The sequence below is a fragment of the Lucilia cuprina genome, chromosome 5, assembly GCF_022045245.1.
Source record: "Lucilia cuprina isolate Lc7/37 chromosome 5, ASM2204524v1, whole genome shotgun sequence".
Taxonomy (NCBI): Eukaryota; Metazoa; Arthropoda; class Insecta; order Diptera; family Calliphoridae; genus Lucilia; species Lucilia cuprina.
Window position 1 is genome coordinate 45621438 of NC_060953.1, and position 20940 is coordinate 45642377.

Here is a 20940-nt window from a genome sequence, read left to right on the forward strand (position 1 = left end):
GTTCAGTTTTAGTTCAGTTCTAGTTCAGTTCTAGTTCAGTTCTAGTTCAGTTCTAGTTCAGTTCTAGTTCAGTTCTAGTTCAGTTCTAGTGCAGTTCTAGTTCAGTTCCAGTTCAGTTCTAGTTCAGTTATAATGCACTTATAGTTTAGTTCTAGATAAACTCAACTAGTTCCACATAATATAATAAAATAATCCACTGAGCATTTTATTTACAATGCTCAATGCTCCTGACACAAGCTCGTTGTCGAAAATAAGTCGGTACAAACCCCATTCGAATCTAATATTATTACAAGGACGAATGTTTCTGTAGAGGACTACGAGATACAAAAGGGAAAGGTTTTTTAAAAACATTAAAATTTTAATTTATTAAATCCGGTAGAAAATATTTTACTATTTTTTCGCACATTTCTTCTTTTTTACTAATACTTATTATTTTAAAATATTATATTAGTTTTAAACACTAACAAAAAATTCACTATAAAATTGCATTATTCATATAATTTTTGTTAATGTATTTGATTTTGTTTTCTTTACACAAAATTCCCAAAATTGTTTTAAATCAAAACTCATCATCAAACAACACAACAAAAAAACAAAAGAAAATCACACAAGGTAAAAGAAACAACAATAAACATGATAACAACTCAATGTTTTTGTTTTTAATGAACTTTACAATAATAAAGACAGCCAGACTCACTGACGATCACAATGAACAATAAACCAACAAAACAACAAAAATATAAACAACGAAATGAAGACTTGCTGATTGCGCAGACGCAACTCACTTTACAATAAATAAACTAATACCATGTGTTTGTCAGTATGTTTGAATGATGGTTTGGTAAATTATTATTACACCGTTGATTATTTTACAACACAAACCGTTTGAACAAAATACTACTTTAACAGTTACCGGCAAATTAAAGCAAACGTTGAAAACCAAAAAGAAATTTTTTATTTAATTTTTACAATTTTTAGTTTGTCTTACATTTTTGTTGTATTATTATATTTTTATTTGTTATTTTTTTTACTTTTTTAATGTTTGATGTTGCTTTGGATACTGCACTTTTAATACTAAACTACGCTCAACAACAAAAAATCATTCATTCTATGGTTGATCATGATTTTGAGGACGTCTGTCTGTTTTTTATTTTATTTTTGTATCTGTTGATTGTGATGTTAATGATTTAGTTCCAGTCGGAACTAAAAATTTGAAAAAAATACAAGCAGAGTAAAAAAGCAATGATAAAAAACAAATGTATATTATTCCTAAACAGGGTGTAGACAAATTTTATGTTTTTTATTTTTCGAAACTAGTTCAGTTCTAGAACTGAACTAGAACTGAACTAGAACTGAACTAGAACTGAACTAAAACTGAACTAGAACTGAACTAGAACTGAACTACAACTGAACTAGAACTGAACTAGAACTAAACTAGAACTGTACTAGAACTGTACTAGAACTGAACTAGAACTGAACTAGAACTGAACTAGATCTGAACTAGAACTGAACTAGAACTGAACTAGAACTGAACTAGAACTGAACTAGGACTGAACTAGAACTGAACTAGGACTGAACTAGAACTGAACTAGGACTGAACTAGAACTGAACTAGAACAGAACTAGAACTAAACTAGAACTGAACTTGAACTGAACTAGAACTGAACTAGAACTGAACTAGAACTGAACTAGAACTGAATTAGAACTGAACTAGAACTGAACTAGAACTGAACTAGAACTGAACTAGAACTGAACTAGAACTGAACTAGAACTGAACTAGAACTGAACTAGAACTGAACTAGAACTGAACTAGAACTGAACTAGAACTGAACTAGAACTGAACTAGAACTGAACTAGAACTGAACTAGAACTGAACTAGAACTGAACTAGAACTGAACTAGAACTGAACTAGAACTGAACTAGAACTGAACTAGAACTGAACTAGAACTGAACTAGAACTGAACTAGAACTGAACTAGAACTGAACTAGAACTGAACTAGAACTGAACTAGAACTGAACTAGAACTGAACTAGAACTGAACTAGAACTGAACTAGAACTGAACTGAACTAAAACTGAACTATAGCTGAACTATAAGTAAAATATCACTGAACTAGAACTGAACTAGAACTGAACTAGAACTGAACTAGAACTGAACTAGAATTGAACTAGAACTGAACTAGAACTGAATTAGAACTGAACTGGAATTGAACAAGAACTGAACTAGAATTTAACTAGAACTTATATAAAACATCTCCATTTGTAATACCCTCTTTATTATAAAAATATATACGTTAAAAATAACAACAACAAAAATAAATATACAAATAAAACACAAAACAATTTGTTTAAAAACAACAATAGGAGTGAATGAGTCAGTAAGTCAGTCATTTACCATATACAAGATATATTCACCGTGAAATACATACATACGAATGGGTACCTATCTCCTCATGGAGTTGTGAATATATGTTTGAAATAATCAACCAAAACAAGATTTTTAAGATACATATTCATTTTTTTTTTTTTGCAATAATTTATAATAAAAATCTTAAAAATTTCTTTAAAAATCAAAAAAATTAAATTTGCATTAAAATCAAACGCACACAGTATTATTGTTTTTAATTAAATTTAAATAAAAAGTAATATTTTCAAAAATAAATAAATAAACATTTCCTCAATAAGACACACCCATTAAGTATTACCTACATTTTTGGTGGATTAATTGGAACAAGAATTTTATCAGAACTTAAGAAAAACAGAAGTAAAGTTATTTGATTAGTATTAATATGAATTTTATTATAATTATGTAATAAAATATCATAAAGATCAGAGCGTTACGGTTATGTGATAGCCACAAATACAACCGGAAGGGTTCATACGAATTCTATTTCTATTATTTTGAATATTTCATAATTAATCTCTTCTAGGAATACCCCTAATTTTATTACAACCAAATCCAAAACAACGACAAAGTTAATGACCACAAACATAATACAGAAATATAAAATTCAAGTTAATTTATTATTATATACATTTTTTGTAAATTTTCATTTCTTTCGTTATTGTCGATGAACCGTGGTTGTTAACAAAAAAAAAAAACTAAATAAATATAAAAATATAATACGTCATAAAAGTAGGGTAAATAAAGTATAGTTGTTATATTATTTCGAATTAAAACAGAAAAAAGCGAAACGATAGTAATTATTGCACAATTTACTATATTAAGGCATATCACAGAGTTTTTTAAAGTTCTGGAAAACAAAGTTTTCAAAATTCAAAATTAAGTTTAAATTTTGATTTACAATATATAAACAATAAGTTCAAATGACATTTTCTAAAAGTCAATAATTGAATTATAATTTTATTGAAACCATCTCCTAATAACAACTTTATTATTTTATTTTATTTTTAGCTGGCTAGTAATTAATTAAAGTATTTCTTATTAAGTAAAAGTTGCAATAACAAATAACAAATTGTTTTTTAAAATTTTTAAAGGCGAATGTAACGTTATGGCCCAACATACACTCATTAATACACTGAAAAAAAATCATATTCAAATGCCAGTGTTAAATTTCTTAGGGACAAAAATTTAAACTGATGTGTAATAGAACTGAACTAGAACTGAAATAGAACTGAACTAGAACTGAACTAGAACTGAACTAGAACTGAACTAGAACTGAACTAGAACTGAACTAGAACTGAACTAGAACTGAACTAGAACTGAACTAGAACTGAACTAGAACTGAACTAGAACTGAACTAGAACTGAACTAGAACTAAACTAGAACTGAAATACGACCAAACCAGAAAATTTTAACTTAACTAGAACTGATCGAAAATTGGGCTATTGATGAACTAGAACTGAACTAGAACTGAACTAGAACTGAACTAGACTGAACTAGAACTGAACTAGAACTGAAATACGACCAAACCAGAAAATTTTAACTTAACTAGAACTGATCCAAAATTGGGCTATTGATGTAACAATTAGAGTATTTTCAAAGAGGAAAACTAATATTTTAAGACAACTTTGAAATTGGGGATTTGAAAATGTTGCAGTAATTTTTAAAAATTGTAATAAAATTTTCAAAAACTAATGTCTAAAAGTATGCACTAAAAACATTTTAACATATTAACTTTTGTAAAAAATGAGAAAATTTAATTTCTTATCAACGCAGAAAAATTAAAATTCATTACTCACACTCTTCCTTCGCTAGTAACAAATGAATGGATGATGGTAAAATTATTTTGAAAATAAATAAAGCAGTTGAATTAAAAGTGTAGCGAACAGCAGGTGTGTGGAGTTAAAAAAAAATTAAAAAATATAATTTTAAATATAATGTTTAAAAAACCATTAAAAACAATTAAATAAAAAAATTCAACAATTAGGGAATCATAACTGATCTATAAAAAATGTTACAGAAAACATAAAAATAATTACAGTGTTCACATGTATAAAAGATACATATGTATATATAAACGTTAAAAACTTTAATATTTTGTGACTGCAAATGATAATAAAAAGCCAACAACAAAATTATTTTTGATAAGATAAAATTAATTGCTCACATACATACAAACAAATGTATCAGATGATAATAAAAAATAATAAAACAATAGTTAAAAAAAAAAAAATAAAAACATATAATAGAAATGAAAAATTAAGTTAAACAAAAAGTAGTTTAATTGACGTACTTGTACAATTAAATATTAGTTTTATTTATTTTCTTTTATTTAGTCAAGTGCAAACAATACGCAACTTAGTTTTAAATATTATTTGAAAAAAGAGCACAAATTAAAACAAAAAGTACAACAAATACTTAGTTTTATCGTATTTTGGAGAGTTTAAAAACAGATGTTTAAAAGAGTAACAACGTATCAGCAGAATTAGAACAGAACTAGAACAGAACTAGAGCGGAACTAGAACAGAACTAGAACAGAACTAGAACAGAACTAGAACAGAACTAGAACAGAACTAGAACAGAACTAGAACAGAACTAGAACAGAACTAGAACAGAACTAGAACAGAACTGGAACAGAACTGGAACAGAACTTGAACAGAACTAGAATAGAACAGAACTGGAAGAGAACTAGAACAGACCTAGAACAGACCTAGAACAGAACTAGAACAGAACTAGAAGAGAACTAGAAGAGAACTAGAACAGACCTAGAACAGAACTAGAACAGAACTAGAACAGATCTAGAACATGACTAGAACAGAACAAGAACAGAACTAGAACTAGTGAAACTAGAACAGAACTAGAACTGAAGAAGAATGAAACTCAAATATATGTGCATGTTTATCCGAAACAGTTAATACCTTTAAAGTACTGTGTGAAACTAGTTTGAAATTAGCCAAATTAAACGTCACCAACAAAACGTACAATGTTCTAGTGACGACCCATTTGCATGGTAGTTTTTTTCATTTTTATTATTTTACCATTTTCGGTTGGTATGTGTAGTTTTTATTTTTGCTATTTTGGTTTTATTTTGTGAGCGAATGAATGAATAAGTGATTTAACTGGAGCGGCTTAAATTACAATTAAAATATATTTGAAAATTATTTGTTGTACGTAAAACAAAATATACGCCAACTAATAATGGAAAAAAGTTCAAAAAGCACGATCAAAAATAGTTTACAACCACTATTTACATACAAGTATACAAAGTACTTGCTGTATACATTCAAAATTCGTATATACATATGTACATACATACATATGTATGTACATACAAATGTATGTTGGCAAGTATTTAAGTAAATTCAAAACAGTAAAATGTCACATGTAATGATCAATGTTTGGAACATGATTTGAAACATTTTTTTTTAAATTTAAATATTTTATGTTCGTAAGTTGTTTAAATTATGTAGATCATGAGCGACTGTTTAAAAACCCTTCAGTAATTGTTTATGTGTGAGGTAGTATTACAAAGTTTGTGGTTTTCTATGTAATTTAACTTTACAAGGTGCTTTTTGATATTTTTTTTCAATCACTTTATAAAATTTATATGTAAAATGTAATATTTGCAAAGATTAATGCGAAACAATAATAAGCAACTTCACATGTGTTTACTTATATTGGCTCACATTAACGTGTGCAATTGGGACTTTACAGATAAACTCACTTAAGATATAAACACAAAATACAAAACACCTGTTAAAATACTTATGTATATCGATAACTGATTTGTAAAGTGGCGTTGTTCAGTTCCAGTTCAGTTCCAGTTCTAGTTCAGTTCTAGTTCAGTTCTAGTTCAGTTCTAGTTCAGTTCTAGTTCAGTTCAGTTCTAGTTTAGTTCTAGTTCAGTTCTAGTTCAGTTCTAGTTCAGTTCTAATTCAGTTCTAGTTCAGTTCTAGTTCAGTTCTAGTTCAGTTCTAGTTCAGTTCTAGTTCAGTTCTAGTTCAGTTCTAGTTCAGTTCTAGTTCAGTTGTAGTTCTAGTTCAGTTCTGGTTTTATTCTTTGCTCGATGAATAAATAACTTTAAATTCTAAGCTTCTAAAAAAATAATAAAGATTTTAAAAGTTTCATAATTTTTCGTGTTTTTATAAATAAAAATATGTATATTTTTCAAAAACAAAAAAAAAACTTAAATTATTATATCATATTACTCTTAATCCAAGGCATATAGGCGGCAACTCTAGTATAAACTCCAGGAAAACCAGTGCGGGCACATTCGTAACCAAATGAAACAACACCAAGTAAATAATAATAATAATATGAAGATCCCGACATCTGAAATTAAATATAAATTTTATGAAAATAAAAGCAAATAAACAAAACTTAATGTACTAACCTGAGGCAACATCAGAGGACCACCCGAGTCTCCCTGACAAGCATCCACGTTAGAGTTACCGGCACAGATTAGCTATAATAGTATAGATTAGTATATATAATTCGTAAAAAGTATCAATATAGTTTACTTGTTCGCTAAATTTGACAAAACTAAAAACCGTGCGATAACTGTGTTCACACACTTTTCGATCTATAATGGGAACTTGAACGTCTCTTAAAACATTAGAGGTGGGGGATTGATGTTTCATAGCACCCCAACCGGCTACAAAAGGATTCATGCCCACAAATTCTTGGGTTAAAAATTGTGGTCCTTCTGGCAGACAAATCGTGGCAATAAAGTCTTAAATAAGAAGATTAGATTTTGATTAAATTCCCTTTAGTACTGCAGAAATTAAAATTTAAACTCACCTGTCATTATAACTGTCTCACTCATTTCAATTAAGGCCAAATCATTTGTTATACTTTTCAAATCAAACTTTTCATGTATTACCGTACGTTTTATTCGATAATTTCTGGCTTCTAATTCTTCCGGATTTGAAAGATCATGGGCTCCCAAACGTACTAACATTAAATTATTGTTAATACAATGAGCCGACGTTATGACATATTTCGAAGAAATTAAACTGCCGCCACATAAAAATTTCAACGAACTAGGATCGTATTCATCGCGATAGCCCAATGCCGCCATCCAGGGATAATTGCCTTTAAAAAAATATTAAAAATTTAGTTAATTTATATTTCAAAATAGTGTCGGTAAGTCCAGGAACATTGTGACTCTGTACATCACATAAAAATTACCTTTCTTAGTCTCATAACCGCCCACAACCCGGTTAATAGTGCCCCTACTCACTCCACAAGTAGGAGATGGTGAGGGCATTACAGGTGGATACTGATTTGGCTCTGATATAAGAGTATTCTGTGTTGAATCTTGATTTGGCATAGGTTGTATAACTGGACCACCAGATGGTGATTGTGGAGTGGGTTGAAATATAATAACTCCCATGTCGATGGTGGTAGCTTTACTGATAGTACTCGCTGCAGTGGGCGGCATTTTGTTTGGTGGCGGAGTATTATTTAAATCGGACGATGGATAAATAACTGGAGGCATATTGGAATTAGTGGCTGTGATTGGAGATGCAGTTGTTCTTAAGGGGGCAAACAAAAACGGAGTAGTTTGATATAATGGTTGAGAAGGTCTTCTTGTCGTTCCAAATATCGTAGGAGGAATTTGTATTTGAACTGGTGGCGGTTTAGTCATATTTATGGGATAAAAAGGGCGTGTTCCACAGCAGATCTTTTAAAGAATAGATTATAGTTTTTTGTGTTAAATTTACATTTCAAAAACTTTGAATACTTACCAAAAAATTCACCCCATCAAAACCACATATAGAATTACTAACAAAAGTTTGAAAATCTATGCCATACGAAGTAACACGAGCCTCATCATAAAACTCCTCTATCATATCGGGACATTTAGCTAAAGTTATACACTTTCCAGCTCGCAAACGAGAATCCACACAATCTTGGGCTGTAAAGACAACTACAAATAAATAACAAGACCAACATTACTCCAAAAAAAACTCTAAACACACCCGTAACACTTTTAATTTTGTGTAAAGTTTCCACATTCTTTAAAGTTAAATCCTGTTTCGGATCGGACATTAAAAGGGTCATTAGCGATATAAGTTGTAAATACATTTTAAAAATAATTTCAATTCAGTTTTCTGTTTTTCGCTTTAAATAATTTCGAAAATATCATGATATCCACCGAGGGTCCTTGATTAGTAGAAGCCCAGTTATATAAATTTAACTGAGCTCCTGCTGTATTTTGACTAAATTGTTGCCGGGGATCTATACACGGGCAATAGGCTATAGGTCTTTGGCCGCCGGCTAAACAAACTAAAGGTATTAAGGGACAAGCTGGCAATGTGGGTATTACAGCAGTCGGTAAAGGTACAATATTTGTAGTATTGATTATGAATGATGATGGTACAGGTATTATAGGAAAATATCCATACGGATAATAGGGACATAAACCCTTTAAACTTGTCAATTGTTGGAGCAAAGGCAAAAACAATACTTTTAAACACAAATCATTATATAACATAATTAAAATTTAAAAATTTACTCGTTCTGCATATTTAAGCGTTGTTGTGAGAGTTCAAACTTATACTGAATTGAATTTAATGCATTTGGTCATTGTTTGTAGCTTTTCGTAGATCACTGGACTATATTAAATTTTGTTGTTTAGTTTATTTAGAGTTTTGTTACATATTTTACACTTTTATTTTATTTGTTTAAATAGCGAGACCATTTAATTGAGCTTATTTTAAATATGGGGAATTTTTAGTTTTAAGCGTAAATTAACAAGAGATTGGAGTTCAGTTCTAATCCTGTTCTAGTTTTGTTGTAGCTTTGTTTTAGTTCTGTTCTAGTTCTGTTCTAGTTCAGTTCTGTTCTAGTTCTGTTCTAGTTCTGTTCTAGTTCTGTTCTAGTTCTGTTCTAGTTCTGTTCTAGTTCTGTTCTAGTTCTGTTCTAGTTCTGTTCTAGTTCTGTTCTAGTTCAGTTCTAGTTCTGTTCTAGTTCTGTTCTAGTTCGGTTCTAGTTCTGTTCTAGTTCTGTTCTAGTTCTGTTCTAGTTCTGTTCTAGTTCTGTTCTAGTTCAGTTCTAGTTCTGTTCTGGTTCAGTTTTTGGTTCTGTTCTGGTTCTGTTCTACTTCAATTCTAATTTAGTTTTAGTTCCTTTAAATAAACAATTCTTACAGTGATTATTATTATATTGTTATTTTGCTACTTTTGATGTAATACTTTTATCATTTTTACTTCATCCGTCAGATATTTCTTAACAACTTCCTTTTTTATATAAATTTTAAATAATATAAATATTCAAACTTACTTTTTATTAAATGAAATTGTAGTGTTAATAATATTAATGTATAGAATTGTAAAAATAAATATTTTAACATTTCTCGATTTAAACGGACAATTTTCAACTGCTCTGAAGCTTAATTGAAAACCAAATCAATACTAAACTGCTAAACAAACATTTGCCACTAAATTAAAACATTGAAAAACTAAAATTGTTGTGAAAAATCTAACATAGCATTTAAATCGTTTAATTGTTACAATTTATATTTTAATAATTGAATTATAAAATGAGTAAGTGTTAATAAATAAAAAAAAGTATATTTATAATTGTAGTATATATGGAATATGTAGTAAAAATCTTATTGAAAATTTAAAATTGAACAAAAAATTGTAGGCAGATTATAGTGAAAATGAAATTTTGGTGAAAATTTAAAAAGAATGTTTAAAATAATAATTTGAATGATTATAGTTAAAAAAACACAGTTTAAACTGAAACTGTTGAGTAGTTAATTTCAAATTTTGTCACATTGACATTGAACCCTTCTCGAAAAGTTTGAATAAAGTCAAAATAATAAAACTGCAATTATATATATTTTTTTCAAACTGCAATTAACATTAATTTTTATTTAGATATATTATTATTATTATTCATACAATATATATTGTACATATAGATATAATACAATAAATTAATTACAATAATTTTCTAAAGAACCTCTAAAACATATGCCGACTACCCCTTTCGTTATATTTTTCGATTTCTTTTTTTCTAATATTTCACTAAACATAAAACAATACAAATGTTATAGTTTATATATGTATATAATGAATGAAACCTTATAAAATATTGGAAAGCATTTGGTTATAATGAAATTCAAAAGAATTATTCCCGATGTTTACAATCCAAAAATAATTGGGCCTCATTCTGGAAAGAGATTTAATGAGAAATAGAAAATAGGAAAATGCATTGGAAAGAAAAACAACTCACCTGCACAAAACGAAAGATTTCCAATAGCATTTCATTGGATGTTTTACAGTTACCAGGTTGTGTATCAAAAAAGGCACCAGTATTCGAGCCAGAACCACCACCCACCGATCTCTTACCCCAATCGGGTGAAAATGTCAATTGACATTCGACACAGGCCAAGAGCAAGAGCACAAAAATGGTTGGTACAATGATGCTGATTGAGTTCATGTTGATTTCTGATGTCAATTGATGATTTCCTGAGAGCTTTTATACTCATATCGCAAAAGGATACAATGATTGATGAGCATGTGTCTTTATGGTTTAATTTGTAGGGCTTCTTGAGTTTTAATTACATACAAATTGTTTTTACATGAATAAATGTAATTATTTCCAAAGTATTTGAACGGTTTCCCTTTTAATGGATGGGAAATAAAGATAATTATTCAAAATTTTCTATAAGATTTAGTTAGAATATAATACAGATTTTTGATCCAATTGATAGATTTTTTAATATAAACGTATTTTAAATGAAGTTAAAGACAATATAAGTTATTTCGAAGATTTCGATCTAAATACCGATTTTTGAAGGAGAATATGAGTGATCACAAATTAAGCTTATTTTTCAATTTATACGAGTTTTAACGAAGTTACAGACGATTTTAGTTTCCTCGAGGATTTGGACCAAAATATCGATTTTTGAAGGATTATATGAGTGATCACAAATTAAGCTTATTTCTCAATTTAAACGTGTTTTAACGAAGTTATAGACGATTTTAGTTTTCTCAAGGATTTGGTCCAAAACATCGATTTTTGAAAGATTATTTGAGTGATCACAAATTAAGCTTATATTAGTTTCCTCTAGGATTTTGGCCAAAGTATTGATTTTTGATGAATTATATGAGTGATCAAAAATTAAGCTTATTTTTCAATTTAAATGTGTTATAACGAAGTTATAGACGATTTTAGTTTCTTCAAGGTTTTGGGCCGAAATATCGATTTTTGAAGGATTATATGAGTGATCACAAATTAAGCTTATTTTTCAATTTAAACGTGTTAAAAGAAGTTATAGACGATTTTAATTTCTTCAAGGATTTCATCCAACGATTTTTGATGGATTATATGAGTGATCACAAATTAAGCTTATTTTTCAATTTAAACGTCTTTTAGTTTCCTCTAGATTTTGGGCCAAAGTATCGATTTTTGAAGGATTATATGACTGATCACAAATTAAGCTTATTTTTTTAAACGTGTTTTAACGAAGTTATAGACGATTTTAGTTTCTTCAAGGATTTCGACCAAAACATCGATTTTTTAAGGAGTATATGTGTGATCACAAATGAAGCTTATTTTCCCATTTAAACGTGTTTTAACGTAGTTATAGACGATTTTAGTTTCTTCAAGGATTTGGGCCAAAATATCGATTTTTGAAGGATTATATGAGTGATCACAAATTAAGCTTATTTTTCAATTTAAACGTGTTTTAACGAAGTTATAGACGATTTTAGTTTCCTCAAGGAGTTGGACCAAAATATCGATTTTTGAAGGATTATATGAGTGATCACAAATTAAGCTTATTTTTCTATTTAAACGTGTTTTAACGAAGTTATAATCGATTTTAATTTTCTCTAGGATTTGGGCCAAAATATCGATTTTTGCTGGATTATATGAGTGATCACAAATTAAGCTTATTTTTCAATTTAAACGTGTTTTAACGAAGTTATAGACGATTTTAGTTTCTTCAAGGATTTCGACCAAAATATCGATTTTTAAGGAGTATATGTGTGATCACAAATGAAGCTTATTTTCCCATTTAAACGTGTTTTAACATAGTTATAGATGATTTTAGTTTCTTCAAGGATTTGGGCCAAAATATCGATTTTTGAAGGATTATATGAGTGATCACAAATTAAGCTTATTTTTCAATTTAAACGTGTTTTAACGAAGTTATAGACGATTTTAGTTCCCTCAATGATTTGCACCAAAATATCGATTTTTGAAGGAGTTTATGAATGATCACATATTAAGCTTATTTTTCAATTTAAAAGTGTTTTAACGAAGTTATAGTCGATTTTAGTTTTCTCAAGGATTTGGATCAAAATATCGATATTTGAAGGAGTTTATGAATGATCACAAATTAAGCTTATTTTTCAATTTAAACGTGTTCTAAAGAAGTTATAGACGATTTTAGTTTCTTCAAGGATTTCGACCGAAACATCGATTTTTGAAGGATTATATTAGTGATCACAAATTAAACTTATTTTTCAATTTAAACGTGTTTTAACGAAGTTATAGCCGATTTTAGTTTCCTCAAGGATTTGGGCCAAAATACTGATTTTTGAAGGAGTTTATGAATGATCACAAATTAGCTTATTTTGCAATTTAAACGTGTTTTAACGAAGTTATAGTCGATTTTAGTTTCTTCAAGGATTTGTGGCGAAATAACGATTTTTTAAGGATTATATGAGTGATCACAAATTGAGCTTATTTTTCAATTTAAACGTGTTTTAACTAAGTTATAGACGATTTTAGTTTCCTCAAGGATTTGGGCCAAAATATCGATTTTTGAAGGAGTTTATGAATGATCACATATTAAGCTTATTTTTCAATTTAAAAGTGTTTTAACGAAGTTATAGTCGATTTTAGTTTCCTCAAGGATTTGGATCAAAATATCGATATTTGAAGGCCTATATGAGTGATCACAAATTAAGCTTATTTTTCAATTTAAACGTGTTTTAACGAAGTTATAGACGATTTTAGTTTCCTCTAGGATTTGGGCCAAAATATCGATTTTTTTAAGGATTATATGAGTGATCACAAATTAAGCTTATTTTTCAATTTAAACGTGTTTTAACGAAGCTATAGACGATTTTAGTTTCCTCAAGGATTTGGACCAAAATATCGATTTTTTAAGGATTATATGAGTGGTCTCAAATTAAGCTTATTTTTCAATTTAAACGTGTTTTAACGAAGTTATAGACGATTTTAGTTTCTTCAAGGATTTCGACCAAAATATCGTTTTTTTAAGGATTCTATGAGTGATCACAAATTAAGCTTATTTTTCAATTTAAACGTGTTCTAACGTAATTATAGACGATTTTAGTTTCCTCTAGAATTTGGGCCAAAATATCGATTTTTGCAGGATTATATGAGTGATCACAAATTTAGCTTATTTTTCAACTTAAACGTGTTTTAACGAAGTTATAGACGATTTTACTTTCTTCAAGGAAATATGGATTTTTTAAGGATTCTATTAGTGATTACAAATTAAGCTTATTTTTCAATTTAAACGTGTTTTGACGAAGTTCTAAACGTGTATAATTCTATAAATAAAACTCCGTTTGCTTTCGCTTTGTTAATAATATGTTACACTTTATTTAATGCCATTTACAATACAACGTTCGTATTATTATTTTTTATTTTTTTGTTTAATTTTATATAAATTCTTTTAAAATGTTTACATTTAAATACAAAATACAAATAAAAAAAACTATTAATTAGCAATATAAAAAATATGGACAAACACACAAAAATGGTTGTTTTATTTAAAAAAAATATATATATGTAATAAAAATTGATTTTTTTAATGATTCGGTTTTTTTTTGGTTTTGTATATTATTAAGTTTTTTTAATAACAATTAATACAAATATTACACTTAAAAGAAAGACGTTTAAATTTGTAAATATATGAAAAGTATTTAACTAAAAAAAACACATAAAATTTATGTTTAAGAAAAAATTGTAGCAAATTTATAATAAAAATATATATTATTTATTTATATTTAATTAAATAACAAACATTTGTTTGAAATTTTACAAAAATTGATGCATTTACTTTTTAAATTGTTTAAAATGAGTTTTTGTTTTAAATATTTTGTAAATATTTATTTGATACTTGGTTTTTGTTGTTACGTTTTTTGTGCATAATTTAATTTCGTGCAATACAAATTTTATTTTGAGGCACTTTTTTTTAAGTTAATACAAGTTTTGAGTTTTTTTTTAAGTTATTTTTTACAAAAAAAAAAAAAAGTTATTTGGCATTTTGTGATTTGTTACAAAAATAAAGGAAAAATTTTTTTTGTAAAAAGAAGGAGAGTTTTTGTAAGAAGCTTTAAGTAAATTAATTAAAATCATATTTTGGCATTTAACTGCACATTTATTTAAACATTTATATAAGAAAAAATATAAATAATTTTTTTTTTATTTTTAATTGTAAAATTATGAAATTCTTTAAAAGTTAAAAGTTTATTCGTTATTTCATTGTTTAATAATAAATTTTTTAATTTACTTGTGGTTTTAACATCATCATGCTTTAAACAGGTGGTAAAAGTTTAGTTTTTGTGTTATTTTTGTCCTAAAGTTGAGATTTTGTTGGTTTTTTTTTTTTATTAAATAGATTTTAGAATATTTTTGTAGGAGTTTTGTAATGGTGTTGTTTAGAAAATTTATTAATTATTTAATAAACTGGCAGCTGTTGTTTTAATATATTATATTTATATAATAATAATAATTTTGGTGTTTGTGTTATTAGTTTATATAAATCTTCTGTAAAGATATGTTTCTTTTTTTTTTTTTGTTATTTTAATTTCAGTTTCTTTTACTATTCTCCTCTTCCTTAAACAACTTACAAAACACAACATCTTCGTTTCTTTCTATCCTTATGACGTTCCTCAATTAATGGCCTTTCGGCTATTTGAAATTTTCTCACCAGCCTCACTAGCTCATGAAAGGCTTGATCGATATTTATTCTCAATTTAGCACTACACTCTATATAGGGTATCATCATTTGACGACTGGCATTTTGAGCCTCTTCCAATGACACTTGACGCTGTTGTTCCAAATCACATTTATTGCCCACCAATAGCATGGGAAATTCATCGCGATCTTTAACGCGTAAAATTTGTTTTTGAAATTTGGCAATTTCATCGAAACTGGAATGATCGTTTAATGAAAAGACTAATAAAAAGCCTTCACCTGAACGCATATACTGTTCACGCATAGCACTGAATTCTTCTTGGCCAGCTGTGTCCAGAACTATGGTGAAGAGAGGAGGAGAAGTAGAGATTAAATAATGTTTTGTTGTTTTTATAAAGTCTAGATTTTAACTTACTATCTAATTTAGCTGGCACATCATCAATGACACACTGTTTGGTATAGGAGTCTTCGATTGTGGGATCATAGTCCATAACAAAATAACTCTGAAAGAGAGAAAAAATTGATTTACAAATTTTGTAAAATTTAGAATTAAAATAGTATTGTCTATAATCTAGACCATAATCTTGTTTATGGTCTGGATTTTAGTCTTATTCTAAGTCTGAACTTACTATTAAGTACAGTTTGGACTACAACAGTCTTGTCTACGCTCTGGACAGTAATATGGTCTTGGACTACAAGACCAAAGTCTTGTCTATGGTCTGGACTATAATTTTTTCTATAGTCTGGACTATAGTGCTCTCTATAGTCTGGACTATTGTGTCTATAGTGGATAGTCTAAACTATCGTCTTTATATTCTAGTTCAGTTCTAGTTCAGTTTTAGTTCAGTTCTAGTTCAGTTCTAGATCAGTTCTAGTTCAGTTCTAGTTCAGTTCTAGTTCAGTTCTAGTTCAGTTCTAGTTCTAGTTCAGTTCTAGTTCAGTTCTAGTTCTAGTTCAGTTCTAGTTCAGTTCTAGTTCAGTTCTAGTTCAGTTCTAGTTCAGTTCTAGTTCAGTTCTAGTTAAATTCTAGTTCAGTTCTAGTTAAATTCTAGTTCAGTTCTAGTTCAGTTCTAGTTTAGATCTATAGACTAGACTATAGGCTTGTCTATAGACTGAACTTGCAGTCTTATTTATAATCTGGACGATAATGATCTCTATATATGAACGTCTGGTTTATAGTCTTGTCTATTATCTCTATAGTAACTCCCTTAAAAAAGTTTTTTTTAATATAAATATTTTTAAAATTGTATCAAAAACCACCTTCTTATGACTAATTATCATCTAAGCCTCTAAGGTAAATATGTTAACATAAAGCCAACAAAAAGTTGCACCTTTATTTTGCAACACCTAGAAGGGCGATACGTAAATTATATTTCAACAATAAGAAATGTATATCATATTTTGCCACATACATATTACGCATAAAATTTCTAAAGATAAACAATGTTGTTAAAACTATAATGACAAAACAATTTGCTATAAAATTTTAACATTCTGAGGTTTTGTGCTTTGCTGTATAAAAACCAACCACTAGAATAGAAAATATATATTTGAAAAAAAAAACTAATTTTAAAATAGGAAATAAAAGATATGATATCATTGTAAAATAATCCAAAGAATGGAGAAAAACTAATAAGTACGACTTATAAATAAATGAACAAAAGTAAATGAGTAATATTACATTTTAAAATAATATGCAGGTCTTATCGTCTGAAACAAAAATATATATAAAGTTCTCAAGAATTTACAATAACTAAAGTTAATGATGAAGAAAATTGGAAAAAAAACTGCAGCCAATAAACAAAATGGATAAATAAACATAAACACAACATAACAATGATAAACTGTTGTATATTTTTGTTTTTTTTTAACAAAGATGACGTAAATAACTAAAAATAAATAGAGCACAACATTGCTTTTTTTGTTTTTAATAGAGTCATATAGAGATAAATTATAGAGAGTATTAAAACTGAGAGTAATGTATAAAAAAAGATCATCATTATGATAATTATGATGATGCGGGTAAACGTGATGATCATGTTGTTTAAGTATAAAACATCAAGGAAAATTCTAAAATGTTTTGCAATTCTCTTTGGCAAAAAGAAAACAAAAAATTATATGTAGATATATGTACGTACTTATGACTGATGTCTAATGATGATCGTCATCGCTATGGATAAACATTTTTAGAAATTATTTATATTTAAATTTATAACATCGTACAAACGTACAAAATGATCTTGACCATTTTTATTGAAAAATATAAATTTTTTATATATTTTCAAAATAGAGAAAAAATAAATAATGATTTGTTATTAATTGGCAAATGGAAACTTGCTTTAAAAGGAAAACTTGCTTTAAATTAGAAATTGAAGACATTGTTCAAATAAAACGTCTAGAGTTTTAACTATAGTATTTCCTTAACATACCGTAAAGTCTGGGATATATGTAGATCAGACCATAGTCTGGACTATAGTGTTAACTGTAGAGTGATCTTTAGTCTAGACTACAATTTGGTCTGTAATCAAGACTCTTTTGTGTTTTTTATAGTGAAGACTATTAGAGTTTCATAATGAAGGCTATAGTCTGGTTTATAATCAATACAAGTTTATTTTCTGATCTATAAACAAGACTAAAGTCTGGCCTATTATCTAAACTATAGTAAAGGCTACTGTCCATTCTGTTTGGTTTACAGTCTAATCTACAGTGAAGTCTTTAATATAGATTATAGTGTAGTCAAGACTCTACTCTTGTCTGTAGTCAAGACAATAGTCTGGTCTAAAGTCTAGACAATAGTGTGGTCTAAAGTCTAGACAATAGTGTGGTATAGTATAGTATAGACTATACTGTGGTCTACAGCCTAGTCTATAGCCTTCATTATAATCAGATACAAAGTGGTCTTTAGTGTAGCTTATAGTGTTCTATAACCTAGACTATAGTCTTTTATATAGTCTAGACAACAGTCTATTCTAAAGTTTAGGCTACAGTCTAATCTATAGTTTAGACTAAAGACTAGTCTATTGTGTAGAATGTAGTGCTGTTAATAGTCAATACTATATTTTGTTTTATAGTTAATACAAATCTGTAGAATAGACTACATTCTATCCTTTAATAGTCTATAGCCTTCATTATAATCTGATACAAAGTGTAGATTACAGTCTGGTCTTTAGTGTAGCTTATAGTGTTCTATAGCCTAGACTATAGTCTTTTATATGGTCTAGACAACAGTCTATTCTATAACTTAGGCTACAGTCTGATCTATAGTTTAGACTAAAGACTAGTCTATTATGTAGAATGTAGTGCTGTTAATAGTCAATACTATATTTTGTTTTATAGTTAATACAAATGTATAGAATAGACTACAGTCTAGCTTATAATAGTCTATAACCTTCATTATTATCTGATACAAAGTGTAGATTACAGTCTGGTCTTTAGCTTATAGTGTTCAATAGCCTAGACTATAGTCTTTTATATAGTTTAGACAACAGTCCATTTTATAGTTTATGCTACAGTCTGATCTACAGTTTAGACAAGTATATTGTCTAGCATATTGTGTAGAATGTAGTGCGTTCGATAGTCAAGACTATATTTTGGTTTATAGCCAATACAAATTTATAGAAAAGACTATAGTCTGGCTTATAGTCTGATCTATAGCCTAGCTTATAGTCTGCCCAATAGACTGGTAAAATGTGTTGACTAGAGTATAATCTATAGTCTAGTATATAACCTACACTTAAGTTTATTGAATCCCCAACTTTTGTCACAAATTTCTGATGATTTAATCTAATGTATAACAAAATAAACTTTCATTCATAACCGTAACTTCCGGTTTAAACTGTCAGCAATCAAATATAAACCAAAGACGAAAAATCAAAATTAAAAACACAATTTTGCAATGAATACATTAAATGCCTATTAAATCTAGCTTAAAAAGGTAAATTAATAATAAATTCTAAAATTAACACTAAACAACCAAAAAGCCCTAAATGTTTAAAAAACAAAAAAGGAAACACAAATTAGAAAAAAAACTGTATAGATACTACAATACCCTAAAACAAACAACAACTAAAAATATTTGCATTAAAATTAGAAAAAACAATAAAAAAATAACACAAATAACATTAATAAACAAAGATGTAGGTGTGGTTGTTAAAAAAAAAACACAATACAACAAAGATGATTTCTTGTTCCAGCTACAAATACTCTAACAAATATTCTACAAGTTTTATTAAAAAAATAAAAATTTAAAAAAAAATAAATTAAATTAATAAATAAATTTTCTTATTATTTAATTTTAATAAACAGACAAATGAAAATCTGTTGCTCTTAAATGCGCAACAGATGACAAATTTCATTTTTACACAAGCAGACACTACCGACCGACCGACATTAACCTCCTCGTCAAAATGCCAGACAGACAAACAAATATAGTCATAAATTTTATTAATAACTTTATTTGTAGACTTTTCAGGGCCATCATCTTAAATAATATTTGTTCAACTCTTTTTTTCTTTTCCACAACTTACCTGTATAAATTGTATGGTGATCGCAGATTTTCCAACGCCACCGCCTCCCACTACAACCAATTTATAGGTTTGAGTTTGTGACGAGCCTCCGGGGCCTTGACCATTATGTTTCGACATTTTTCTTAATATTTTCTATATTAATTGTTAATTATTTTATAATTTTCTTTATTTTAAATACGTTTCAATTAGTATTTGCTTATAATAATGCACACAAATATATAAAAAAAATTTACTTATACACCATCTAATATTAACTAAATTTAGTTCTCGTCTAATAAGAAGCAGAGAACTGTGCCGATCAAAAATTAACGACGGCGGTGACTCTCATTAAATATGTCGGCGGCGGCTTAAAATCGACTGTAAGACGGCTAAGTTTTTCAACGATTTTAACCCTTTTCGTGGTTTTGTCGAATATATTCGACATTACAATAGACTCTGTTTTTAAGCATTTTTTGGGTATAATATTTAACTATAGTTTTATTTTTTCTTTTAGTTTAAAATGAAGACTTTATTATATTTATAATTAAGATTTTGAAAGATCTTCCGTATTTAAAAAAAAATCAAAAATCACATTTTAAGAAATTGTCACTTATGACTACTTTTTAAAAAGTGCTTTTTAACAACGTTTAAAAAAAAGCTTAATTTAATGGCCAAAAAATTGTATTTTGGGACTATGATCGGACTATGCAGATTTAAATTGTATTGTATTGAAAGAAGCTTAAGAAGACATTTTACCGAAAAAAAATCATAAAAAATATTGGTGGTACTTTTTAATTTAATTTAACTTTGACCTTCTATAACTCACTAGGGAAAACTCAAATTCAAAAAAATATTATTTAGTTTTTTTCTAGACATAAATTATTTTTGACCCTGAAAGGGTTAAATAAAAACGGAACCCCTGAGATCAGAAAGTGGGATTTTGGAAGCAAATATATTGTTTATAACAACAAAACAGAGCAAGCTCAAAAGTTGTGTGAGATATCATGCAGGTATGAATAAAAAATTCTTAAAAATTAAAAACAAATCCAAGTTTTACGAGGATCAGCCGATATTAAGAAAATGATCAATAACATAAAAACAAAACAAATAAAATTG

The 20940-nt window shown here is 28.0% G+C and overlaps 3 protein-coding genes across 3 annotated transcripts; all 3 read right to left on the reverse strand.

Moving 5' to 3' along the window:
- Positions 1-6542: 6542 nt before the first annotated feature.
- On the reverse strand, positions 6543-8625 carry LOC111686645 (venom serine protease Bi-VSP). Its single transcript, XM_023449018.2, has 7 exons — positions 8386-8625; positions 8152-8321; positions 7592-8087; positions 7202-7495; positions 6922-7133; positions 6795-6866; positions 6543-6733 (listed from the first exon to the last, which is right to left on the reverse strand). Exons 1-7 carry the CDS (start codon positions 8489-8491, stop codon positions 6596-6598), a joined length of 1488 nt encoding a protein of 495 aa, XP_023304786.2. The 5' UTR covers positions 8492-8625; the 3' UTR covers positions 6543-6595.
- Positions 8626-10252: 1627 nt separating this feature from the next.
- LOC111686643 (adipokinetic hormone) lies at positions 10253-10855 on the reverse strand. Its single transcript, XM_023449010.2, has 2 exons — positions 10649-10855; positions 10253-10585 (listed from the first exon to the last, which is right to left on the reverse strand). The coding sequence occupies exons 1-2, from the start codon at positions 10853-10855 to the stop codon at positions 10544-10546; spliced, it is 249 nt and encodes an 82-aa protein (XP_023304778.2). The 3' UTR covers positions 10253-10543.
- Positions 10856-15186: 4331 nt separating this feature from the next.
- Positions 15187-20118, reverse strand: LOC111686641 (ras-like protein 2). The gene is made up of 3 exons (XM_023449008.2): positions 19846-20118; positions 15735-15822; positions 15187-15658 (listed from the first exon to the last, which is right to left on the reverse strand). The coding sequence occupies exons 1-3, from the start codon at positions 19960-19962 to the stop codon at positions 15249-15251; spliced, it is 615 nt and encodes a 204-aa protein (XP_023304776.1). The 5' UTR covers positions 19963-20118; the 3' UTR covers positions 15187-15248.
- Positions 20119-20940: the final 822 nt, after the last annotated feature.